This window comes from Protopterus annectens, chromosome 3.part1 (assembly GCF_019279795.1).
Source record: "Protopterus annectens isolate FY-2018-M chromosome 3.part1, PAN1.0, whole genome shotgun sequence".
Taxonomy (NCBI): domain Eukaryota; kingdom Metazoa; phylum Chordata; order Ceratodontiformes; family Protopteridae; genus Protopterus; species Protopterus annectens.
In genome coordinates, this window is record NC_056732.1 from 1,822,333,256 (window position 1) to 1,822,346,102 (window position 12,847).

Consider the following 12,847-nt stretch of genomic DNA (forward strand, 5'->3'; position numbering starts at 1 on the left):
GCAGTTTTGCCCACTGTTAGTTGCACATGGATGGTCTCAGATGCTTCATGCAGTGCCACTAGCCTGGAGATATGGGTATCTTTGATGAATATGGATACTCCCCCTCCTCTTGTGGTTCCGTCCGAGTTTTGCGGCCGAAAAGCATGGTATGAGGTATAGCCTGGTAGTGTTGGGGTGCTCTTGGGAGCCTTGAACCAGGTTTCTGTTACTGCACACATATCGATATTCTCCATACTGAGGAGAGCCTCAAGTGCATGCATCTTGAGGTTTAGACTTCTGGTGTTGAGTAGCATTACCCTTAGTTTCTTTTTCCTTGTGTTGTCTAAGGAGGCGAGTTTGTCTTTTGAGCCTTGCCTAAAAAAGGCACTATGGGGGTGGCAAGAGCCTTGGCCAGTATTCGAAAAGCCAGGGGTGACAGGTGCAAGCCGTCCCTAGCGAAGCAACATGGCTTGTCAAGCAAGTAGGACTCATTCGTACAGCAGGACCAGTTACTATCACGCCAAAGTCAGCATTCAGACCACAAAAAAGACAGTATCCCTTAAGAAAAGAGGCAGGGATAAAGCCTATTATAGCAGCCTTACTTAAAGGAGGGATACTAGTAGAATCTCCCGACTCATCATGTAACACACCCTTATTTCCAGTTAAAAAGGCCAATGGAGAATGGCGTATGGTCCAGGATTTACAAGCCATAAATGATGCAGTAATACCAAGGGCACCCATGATGCCAGACCCACACACACTGTTGAATGATTTAAAACCTAAACAAAAATATTTTTCTGTGGTAGACATCAGCAACGCGTTTTTTTCAACACCGATACACCCTGATAGCCAGTATTGGTTTGCATTTACATTTCAGGGGAAAAGGTATACATATACGCGACTACCACCGGGATATTGTGAAAGTCCAATGATATTCTCACAAGAAATGGCAAGCAACTTGGCGGGATTCACCCCACCAAGAGGGTGTCAGATTTTACTTTATGTTGATGACATCTTGCTGGCGGCCCCCACCCAGCAGGATTGTAGAGAAGATACTATAGAACTTCTACGATTTTTAGCCGCTGAGGGGCATAAGGTAAATAAAAATAAACTGCAGCTTTGGAAAAAACAGATCAAATACCTAGGATATGTAATATCCAAGGAAGGTAGAACGTTAGATGAGGACAGAAAAATAGCAATTTTGCAAGCACCAAAACCCACTACCAAGAAGGAAATGATGTCCTTCCTGGGTACAAATAATTTTTGCCGGAGTTGGATTCCAAACTATGCCTTGGAATCTGCACCTCTAACTGACCTTATATATAAGAAGCCTATGGCAGCGCAGGATTTGTTACAGTGGACACCAGTGGCAGAATCTGCCTTCTGTAAACTAAAGCAGCTAATAGAGTCTGCATTAGTTCTGGGATTGCCAAACTACCATAAACGTTTTTTCCAAACTGTAGATTGCAAGCAGGGTTACATGACATCAGTGTTAACACAACAGCATGGGGATAAGCAACGCCCCATTGCTTACTACTCATCACAACTAGACCCAGTGGCACGGTCCTTACCCCACTGTGTACAAGCAGTAGTTGCAGCTGCAATGGCAGTACAGGCTTCAGCCTCAGTAGGCTTGTTCCACCCTCTCACTTTGAGAGTACCTCATGCAGTCAAGATTATTTTACTACAAGAAAAGGTGGCATATCTTCCCCCTGCTAGGCATCTTTCCTGTATGACTATATTATTGAGCCAACCTCATATGACGATTGAAAGATGCACGACTTTAAACCCTTCTACTCTGCTCCCGACCCCTGCAGACGGCACACCGCACTGCTGCCTGCAGGTAATTGAGCAAAAGACACTACCTAGAAAAGATCTCACAGATGTCCCCTTGGATGATGCCGAGGTGACATACTATGTGGATGGCTCGTGCAAAAGGGGTCCTGCAGGACAGAACCTAGTAGGATATGCAGTAGTCTCTGATACTGGGATAATAGAAGCAAAACCCTTACCACACAATTTATCTGCACAGGCAGCAGAATCCATTGCACTGACATGGGCATGTACCTTAGCAAAGGGTAAATGTGTAAACATTTTTACTGATAGCCAGTACGCTTTTTCTACTGTACATGTTATTGCGCAACAGTGGAAAAACCGGGGAATGATAACATCTACTGGCAAACCTATAAATCATGCGCAGTTTATTTTAGATCTTTTAGAATCTATTCAGTTACCTTAGAAAGTAACCATTTGTAAATGCACAGCTCACACCAAGCAACACTATAGAATTTCAAAAGGTAATGCGAGAGCTGATACAGCTGCAAAACAAGCAGCCACAGAAGTATTTCTTTTAAATGAGGAATTACAACCCTCTGAAACTTTAGATCTAGATATGTTAAAAACAATGCAGACACTCACTATGCAAGCTGAAAAACAGCGATGGATAAAACGAGGAGCAATCCTCAAAAAGGGGCTGTACATCTCTAGACAAGGAAAACCGCTAATTTGTTTCGCTATGCAGCATTGTTGAGCCATGGGCAGTGCCATGTCTCAACAGGGGGATGGTACAGCTGGTGAACCAAGTATTCACAACGTACGGATTTACAAACTACTCTAAAAAATTTTGTTTGATGTGTCAGATTTGTAACAAACATCATGCACAGGGGGCGATAAAGCCCAAGCAAGGGAGTTACCCCACACCACCATATCCGTTTCACACTATCTGTATGGATTTCATAGAATTGAACAAATGTGAAAATAAGTATTGTCATGTCATTGTAGATATGTTTTCCAGATGGGTGGAAGCCTTTCCAACCAAAAATCCAGATGCAGCTACGGTGGCAAAAGTACTTGTCAAGGAAATCATTCCTAGGTTTGGTATTCCGAAAAGAATCTACAGTGACAATGGTACACACTTTGTAAATCAAACCATACAGCAGTTGAGTAAGCATTTTGGTATTTCTTTAAAAAATCATTGTGCATACCATCCGCAATCTGCAGGGTTAGTTGAAAGGCATAATGGTATACTAAAAATCAAGTTGAGAAAATTAATAGCGGAGACAGGAAAAACTTGGTTGTATTGTTTACCCCTGGCACTGTCGAGCATGAGAACTGCCCCTACAGCAAAAGGATTGACTCCTTTTGAAAAACTATTTGGTAGGGCTTATTATACACCCCAGTGGAAACTTCTCATGTCATCAGACCAGGAAGCTGATTTTACACTAGCTGAATATATGAAAAAGTTGTTGAGTTCTAAACATCTGTTGCAGTCAAATTCTGTTTCAGATAGAAAACAAACCGAAACATCAGAAGTGGCAGTGACACCAGGAGACTGGGTGTGAATCAAAATTATCAAACGAAAAAATTGGGCTTTGCCAAGGTGGGAAGGTCCCTTCCAGGTGCTTCTTTCGACACCCACTGCAGTCAAGATAGCAGAACGAGCTTCGTGGATACACCTGATGCACTGCAAGCTGGTTAAGAACTTTGAGTTGGACAAAAATCTTGCCTCTCCATCGGGGCCCTCAGCACAAAGTCTGGCTACAAAGTGGGGTCAGATCAATAGGACTGATCCGTCTCAACCCCAGTGAAGAAACCATCGGTGCTGAAGGTCCTATTAGGGCAGAGAGTAAGAGCACGTGTCCAAAGTAGAATGACGGAATCCAGTAAGATCCAAATACACCTACTTGGAAGAGCCGGAGAAAACAGAAATGCAGAACAACCATTTCCACAAAAGTATTGCATAACCATCCTGTTGACTGTACTAGTGACAATACTCTTTTTGTTGTGGCCATTCCTTTTCTCAGCCACACAAATTGAACTGAACAAGCGTGCAGAGTGGCACCCAAACTTTAACACTTACCAAGCAATCAAATATGTGTATGCTGAAACCTTCAATGTTTCGAATTGCTGGATTTGCACAGCTTTACCAACAGCATATGGGGGTTACTGTTAACTTCAGTTCCCCTAGGAGCCAACAAGACCTGGGAAAACCTAATTCATGATGCATCAGATGTCATATCACAAGATAAAGTAGCATTGCACCTGTCTATTCGACAGAAGGGAACTGTGTGTTTTTATAAGAATGATACAGTCAAGGTGGGTTGGAGCAATTGCAATGCAACTGTTCCCTATAGATGCTACACTAAACCTGATAACATTGGATCCTATTGCAACACGACATATGATTAATTTGTTGAACTGATGCATAGGACAATTGGTGAAGTAAAACATAATGCTGACCTCTATAAGCAACTGTCCATAATTGACAAAAAAATGTTTCATGCAGAGTCAGGGTATAGTAAAGTTACTACTAAAGTAGAAGATTGTTACTTTATATGCAGTAGAAAAGCATATAAATGGCTACCTGAGAATTGGTCCGGCAGTTGTTTTTTGGGGTACCTGGTTCCGGCCATACGAAACACAGCAGTTTTACCTCAAGGGAAAATTCGAAATGTTCGAGAAATCAAGAAGTCTGTCAATCCAGTGGGGCAAATCAATGCGTGCTGGAAAAACCATCATGCTGTGGGCAATGGACTGACACACATGGATTAGAGTGATACTGTTATATCATGGGCAGGTGTACTGCCAGCATATGGAGCAACGAAATCAATCTGGGAACTGAGAAAATTATCTAAGCTTCTCGAAATAATGAGTAATGCAACCTTTTCTGCCCTAGAATTGGTGACTGATGAACTGACTGCCATGAGAACGGTGGTGCTTCAAAATCTCATGGCTCTTGACTTCACCCTAGCGGTGAGAGAAGGTACGTGCACTTTAATCCAGGAGGAGTGCTATTCGTATATTCCTGACCACAAACACGAGATAGACAATCATCTTGAGGTGATTCAGCAGGTGTCAGCCATGACCAAATCCATTGACAGACTTTTTCCAGAAATTGTTTGGGGGTTGGGGCAGCATCCCGATGAACATTCTGATTGTCATCTGTGTAGGAATAATCCTACTGGTGGTATGTGTGTGCTGCTGCATCCCCTGCATAAAAAGACTGATTAAAACTTTTATAGACATTTCAGTTACAGAAACCTTATACCAAGATGCTGAACTTGAAGAATGGCTAAAAAACTGTAAATGTTTTCATGAGCTTAAATTAAATGACTCTCAACTGCAAATCCTGAGCAGGAAGAGGTTAGGGGAAGAAAAAAATGTTTATGCTTATCCTGAAAGTAGAATAAATGTATTAAAAGGGGGGAAATGTTAGAAAAATATATAACATTAATATGCATGCTTAGTGCATTCGAGGTTTAAAAGGGTTAATACATTTATTCTGTTCACACTGCATGAATCTGCACAGCTATTACAAACGTAACAAGAGACATTTCATTTATGCTAATGTCAGGAAACTTAACAAAGAGATATTTCATTTCTGCTTATACCATGAGAAAATATGCAGCTGCTAGAAGCTTTGATAAAGAAAACAATAAATGCTTGAAAGTATAAACCATAGTCAGCATTACTTGTACTAAAGCTAGAAATGTACATTGAATCTAGATAAAATGTAACACATGTATTAGAACTGTATAACTGAAGAATTGAAAAGTTAAGGTGGGCTAAAATAAGCCCAAGGCCAGGTTGTTTTTCTCAAAATGTTTTTGCAAGACAGCAAATAATCCAACCATGTCAGCAATAAGTCTGGTAACATTTTCTGTGAAACATACAGAAAGCTGTGTCCAACTACGTCAGCAATAGAATAGTAACATTTTCTGTGTGACATGAAGAGAACTGTATAAGAATAACATACTGATCATTGAAGAGACAGACAAATCTTGTACCTACATGCTTTGTCTCCTTGCTGCAAGTAATAAAGGGTGCCTTGCTTGAACCTAACATGCATTGGTCTTTGAAGTTTTTCCTTTTACACTTGCCATCTATAATGATCCCTCAATACACTTACAAAACAACAGATGTAGCCTTCCCTCTTCATCTGCAGCAGCATACAAACTGTGACAGCTCTCCCAGGAAGGGTCACCCAGACACAGGCTGGATACAATAGCTGACATTAAAAACTCCCTTCACAACTTCATTACAGGATGTTCTCTTTTGTCTTGCTGCTGATGAAAATGTATGATGAAAAGTATGATCATACCACACACTTTTTACTACCTTTTTATTTTTATTTTTAATTATTTTACCTTTTTGAAGTGCACAGTTTAGGTAAAATTCATTTTTAAGATGGCATTTGTGAAAACAAACTAAGAGGGGGGGGGGGTTAGGAAACTAACCAGAGTGATTGTGAAAGAGAAGCAGATGTCCGTAAAACAGGTAATTCTGTTTATACTGCTTATTTGGACCTTTTCAAAGCCTTGGATGTGGATTCCCAATGTTGGCACTCCTCACAAGCCCAATGGTCCAAAGTTAAACCCCTATATCCCATACTGGGTTGCAAATTGGCTCTCTGATCAAACTGACCCAGCATGGGTTGTCTGGACCATCTTAACTAAAAGGCTTGTCACTAGTTGTCTCCCTCAGGACTTTGTCCTCAGACCCTCTCCCGTCCTCTTCTGCACCCATGCCTCCGATGCGAAATCAAAGGTCAGAGATCTATGATAAACCAAGCCTGCAGATGAATGTAAGCTGGGTGCTATTACAGACAACATCCACAAGATACTAATATCCTCTAAGTTGGGGTTGCAAGAACCAGCACTTGGTATAGAGATCATTACCTTAAGCTTACGTAGCATCACTGTATTTGGGAAACAAGTCTACCCTACATTAATGGAGCCCTAGTTAAGATGAACATTTTCATAGACGATAATGTATCCTTCAATCACCAGGGATCAGTTGCAGTTAGGAAATCATACCTTGTCCAATGAATTACCAAAGGTATATCTTCCATATCTAAGGATGTAATAATGCCCCCTTAATTCCTCAGTCAACAATGCACATGTACTACTACAAAACACCACACCCAGCTAGAAAGACTGCAACATTTTCTACCTAATCACGACTAAATGAGTGGCAACAAATTTACTCCTGGGATAAGCAGCATGGCTCTCACTGAATAGGGTGGCAAATCCACCCAGTAAACACTCTAGGTTGCACAGCTAAGCTCTACACAGTCACACAGGCCATCAGTCCAGTAAGAACCTACAAATTTGTAATGAAAGGCCCTATCCTGCTTGACTGACTGTGTCCAAAACACTAGTAAAACCATGAAACACCTGCTCCATGGACTTAACACTACATCAGAATATTAACAGAACTAGGATCCTCTTACCTATGGAATAAGCTCTCACTCCTTCGAAGATCATCCTTTACTCTCCAAAACTGGTTTTGTTAAAGGATGGTGAGCTAAACATTCATCCCTGAGCTGCAACCTTTGGTTCTTCTTGATAAAGGGTACTAAAACATTGGACTTGCAGTGACAAAGTTTTAATGGTTTACTGAAGTGATTTTCCAAATATGAGCCTATAAGGAAGTTCACCTTAGCAGGTAAGAACAACAGAGCATCATCTACTGGTTGCAGTACTCCAGGTAGGTCCACGATAGCCAAATGTGGTCAGAAATCCTATTTATCATCAACCCCTATTTTTTATTTTTCTACACAGGGTCAGGTATCACATCAAATGTTGTCATCTTTCTTGATTCAGTGTCAGTCTCCTACCTTCAACAGTCATGCTCAACTGTCACAGGTCTACTTTCATCAAGCTAGCCATCCCTTTCCTGAATGCCTTTTGTTCCCTCTTGCTTTCTTCCTGTCTGTCCCAAATCATCTTCACCAGACTGTCTTCTGCTTTCCTACATGTGCAAGCCACAATAATCTGTTCTATCTGATGTTCTTGACAACTGAACCTACTTTATCTTCTGCTCTAATATTTTCATTTCTTCATCTGTTCCTCAGTGTGCATCCAACCAGGAACTTAAATCTCCATCACCTCTAGTTTTCTCAGTTGCTCAACCTTTACTGTCTAGGTTTCTGTACTAAACAGTAATAGTGACTACAGCACAATACTTTTCAGCTTCTTTTGTATTTTTCTGTCACACGCTACCCCTGGCTGCATCCCTTCAATACTAGTTTTGACCTCCTCATTTAGACTTCCCTTCAATTCAGCTGCCTCTCCCAGATACCTGAAGCTGTTAACCTGTTCATAGGTAGGTACTAGGCTACTGGCCCAAAGAAGCCTAGCCAACAAGTTCCCTGGCTTACGCCACCCAAGAAAGTTAATTTCCTGTGCCCCTGTCGAGCAGAGCCACAGAAGTGATCCCTGGAGTGTATTTCCTATTTCCCATCCACTCATCAAGATTTTTCTTCAAGACTGCTAATGAGGAACTTTGCTTGACATAGATGAGTAGCTTGTTCCAGAGTATGGGAAGTCTCTGGGACAGGAATCTATCCCTCCAGCATGTCCTGTTTATTGTGGTGACAAGGTTTAGGTCCCTAGAGCGTGTAGCTCAGAAGGATTGGGATTTCTTTAGGTGTACCATGTCTGACAGCTCTGGGTTTAACATAGCTTTATATGCTAGGCAGAGATCTCCTCGGAGTAGGCAATATGCTACAGAGTAAAGCTGGAGTTTTTTGAGACAGTCAGTGTACGGCATCTGTTTGAGGCCAGCAATCTTCTTTGTGAGATACTTCTGTGGCCTTTCCAGCTGCTGCAGATGTCTTGTGAGGTACATTCCAAAAGAGGCGGTGTACTCTATAATGGGTCTGAGTGCCGAGTAGAGGGGAACAATGACCTCTTTTTTCCTGTATGAGAACCCTTTTGTGATGAGGTGTGCCACATAGAAGGATTTCCTGACTACTGTGGTGATGTGATTATCAAAGGAGAGACTACTGTCCACCTGGGTCCCAAGAGAGACTACTGTCCACCTGGGTCCCAAGTTCTCTTATCACACATTTGACGTTACATAGACTGCCGTTTATGTGGTAGTTCATGGGTACAGAGTTTTTACCAAAGGGGATGACAATGCACTTTTTGGCATTGAGCGTGAGGCCATGTCTCTGACACCAGGCATCTGTCTCATTGAGGCCCTTTTGTAGGATGTCCACATCATTTGGGGGCTCAGCTATGGCTCCTAGTCTGCAGTCATCTGTGAACTTCATTAGCCAGAGGCCTTCTGTGTTAGCCTGTACTTCAGAGAATTAGATACCAAACAGGAGAGGTCCCAGGACTGAACCCTGTGGTACTTCACTTGTCACTGGTTTGAAGTCAGATTTGGAGTCTGCAACTTTTACAGTGTGGGTTCTGTCAATGAGCCAGTTGGCAACCCATCTTGTGACATAGGGATTTATACCTAGTTTAATAGTTTAGCTATAATTCTAGAATGGGGGATGGTGTTGATTGGTGAGGTCAAGATAGGATGTGTGAACCACCTTACCCTCATCTATGGCTTTGGTGACTGCCTCAAAGAAGTCGATCAGGGTCAGAAGGCATGATCTGCCTTTCACAAACCTGAACTGGGTGGGGTCCAGAGTTTGAAGGTTACCAATGTCTTTGTTTATGAGTTCCATGATGATACATTCCATAGCCTAGCAGACCAGGCTTGTCAGGCTAATAGGGTGATAGTTTTCAGGATTACTGGTGGCTCCCCCTTTGTGCAGTGGGATAACTGTTGCTGTGCGCCATTCAGTGGGCACAAAGCCTGATCACTGGTGGCTCCCCCTTTGTGCAGTGGGATAACTGTTGCTGTGCGCCATTCAGTGGGCACAAAGCCTGACATGAGACTATGATTGAACATGGTGCTCAGGTGGGGAGCCAGTTCGTTCTGAAGTTCATGTAAAATGCAGCCTGGGATGTTGTCCGGTCCTTTGGATGCTGTGTTTTTGGTTTTAGACAGTGCAGCTTTTACCTGCATAGATGTGATTACAGGTACTCTACCTCCTCCTCTCACCCCCTAAAGGGCTCATATCTATACAGGAAAAATGCAAAGTTAGCACTGAACTTATCTGCCAGGATGTTGGCAATATCAGTTGGTTCTGTAAGTTTCATGTCGTTGTGCTGTAACTCAGAGCAGATCTAGGTGTTGCCATTGAGAGTTTTGACATAGCTATAGAATGCTTTGTTGTTGCCCTTAGAATAAGTGGCGATTTTGTTTTCGTAGCTAGCTTTGCAAGATCTTATAAGGGATCTCAGCTTCTTACTGAGGCTGACCAGGGAGCTCCTCCACTCATGGGAATTTACTCTCTTTTGCAACAGTTTCTTCCTTCTGTTGTAGAGTTTGTTTATGGCAGGGGACCACCAGATTGGCTTCCTTTTTTTGGAGGATAGCGTCTTGGTTCTGTTTGGGATAGCATGATCCATGCCCTCATGTAAGTGCTTATAGAGTGCATTTGTGTAGGATTCAGCAGTTGTTAACTGTATTGTCCATCTGCATGGGTGTCATGAAGTTCGCCACTTCTGTCTTAAGAAGTATGAAGTTGGCTTTGGAGAAATTTTTTACCGTGGTTTCATTAATGGTGGGTGGGGGTGGGATGCAGATATCTAGGGTGATTAGCTTATGGTCTGAGCTGACCAATAAGGAGATGACTTCAGGTGTAGAACACCGGTCACTCATATTGGTAACGACTAGGTCTAGCATACTGTTGCCCCTGGTGGGGGTGTGGATAAGTTGCTCCAGGGCATTGTGAATTCCAGAAAATGGTGAGCGAAGGAGTTAGTACGAGTTGTTTTCCCAGTTAATGGTGTAGTTGAAATCACCCATTATTAGGGTCTTTGGTTGAACCCTAATATTTTCCAGTATATCAAGAAAAGAGGAGTGGGAATCCTGGGGCATGGTAGGGGATCTGTAGCAAGCTACAATTTGGATTGCAGTTTTGCCCATAGTTAGTTGCACTTGGATAACCTCAGATGCATTATGCTGCGCAACTAGCCTGGAGGCGTGGATATCCTTAATGAATATGGACACACCTCCGCCTTTGGTATTCTGGTCCAGGTTAGATGGCCGAAAAGTGTGGCATGAGTTATAGCCTAGTAATGCAGGGGTGTTTTCTAGAGCCTTGAACCAGGTCTCAGTCACTGCACAGATATCGATGTTCTCCATTTTAAGGAGTGCCTCGAGTGAGTGCATTTTGAGATGTAGACTTCTAAAATTGAGTAGCATTACCCTCAGTTTTTGCTAGCCTGTTCCTGTTATGGTGGTGAATTTGTCATTTAAACCTTGCCTAAAAAAGGCTCTATAGGGATGGCAAGACCCTTAGCCAGTATCCAGAATCCCAGGGGTGACAGATGCAGGCCATCTCTGGGAAAGCATGGTGGTCTGTCGACCATGTCATCCCAGGCAGACAGATACTGGATCCCCTTAGAATTACACCAAAAGCTTAGCCAACTGTTGAAATCACTCATTTTGTCCTTGTACTGCAGTATCATTCTGGGCGATGGCAGGATGCTACTCAGGGCTAGGGTCATACCTGCCTGGGCTACAGGATCGGAGAGCTCTACCATGTCTCTTTTCATGTAGTCCAGGGAGGTACGTTTCAGGTCATTCACACCAACATGGACAATGACAGAGTTATGTTTGTACTTGTTTTGGAGTGACCTGAGTGCGTTGGTTATGTGGCAGATCCTGGCACCCGACAGGCAGCTGACAGTAACCTTCTCCTTGTTTAGCCTGGTGAGTGGGACATCAGTGTGCCTGACTATAGAGTCACCTATGACTAATGTGTTGGGAATGTTGTTTTGCCTTATGGGCTGTGGTTTATTGGCACACTGAGTCTGTGGGCTATGTGTAATTTGGGTTGTGTTGGGGGGGGGGTGGAGGTTGCTTGCATTTCTGCTTTGGATCGCTTGTCTGCGTACTTAATAAAGAATTTTCGACTGGAAACAGACTGCCTGCCTTGCTTGGAATACTTTAGAATACTTAGTAATTCTGTACAATTATATATTTTTTTATTATTATTATTATTTTTTTTTTTTTACTTAAGACAAGTTTAAGTTCGCTACTTCTACTACTATTGTCTGATCTGATTAATATACAGTAATTAACTAGAGATATATGGACTGAAAATCTTCCACACACACACACGTTTCTTACACTGTTTTGTTTTTGGACCAATTATACTTGTTTAGTGAGTAGTTTTGAGACTTTGGGGATACCACAAAGATTACTTGTTTATTTTATATTTAACACAAACACACACATAAATCAGTTAATGTAAACTTGCAAGAGTGCAACATAATAAGATAACAAATAAGAATACAGGCTTACCATAACTGGAAAACAATTCATTTTAAAGTTTTATTTATGGAGTAGCTCATATTGCCTCTTTAAACCAAATAATTTAATTATAGAGACATCTGTACTACACCTCCCAGCACACTATACATCCCTTGCCACATTCACAATCCTGGTTCTACCCAACAGAACAAACTGCATATTTCACAAATAAAAGAACATGCTAGAAGATTAAAAAAAACAAACTAAAAAACAATAACAAAGGCACCCACTTCCCTATCAATGCTGTCTGCATTTCTCACAGAAACAAACTTAACTGTTTCTCAAGAATATTGAATTACAAGCACAGAATATCAGAAAACAAGTTCTTACCTCTAACATCATGATCCCTGGTTCAGCCTCCAAGTGCTGTTTGTGAGAACTAACAGTCCAACAAATGAAAAAACAGTCACATAAATCTAGATACTTCTGAAACTGCCTGCACAAGTAGCAAGTTTGCCTTCAACAACTTTGGAGGAACTTGACCCTTAACTTCCTGTTCATCTTTAAAATGAGTCCCTGCACCATGTTTGGTGATAAATATTCATGATATACAACTGTGATAAATGTGTAGTGGGAGGAATTTGTTTAAATAATTAATGAGAGAGGAGGTTCAAAAAACTTTCAACCCACTCAGCTAAGGAAAGTACACTGCACTTAATTTAGATCTATGCACATTCATAGCTCTCAGCATTTTACCCCC

At 41.9% G+C, this 12,847-nt stretch overlaps 1 protein-coding gene across 2 annotated transcripts in view; it reads right to left on the reverse strand.

Annotated features, from left to right (window-relative positions):
• The window catches only part of LOC122798704 (zinc finger protein 260-like), a 141,659-nt gene extending 129,040 nt beyond the window's left edge, over positions 1–12,619 (reverse strand). For both annotated transcript variants that reach the window (XM_044067799.1, XM_044067800.1), the window contains exon 1: positions 12,478–12,619. In XM_044067799.1, coding sequence (XP_043923734.1) covers positions 12,478–12,489 — 12 coding nt within the window. In that variant the 5' untranslated portion in view covers positions 12,490–12,619. The remainder of the gene's footprint in view (positions 1–12,477) is intronic.
• Between the last annotated feature and the right edge of the window lie 228 nt (positions 12,620–12,847).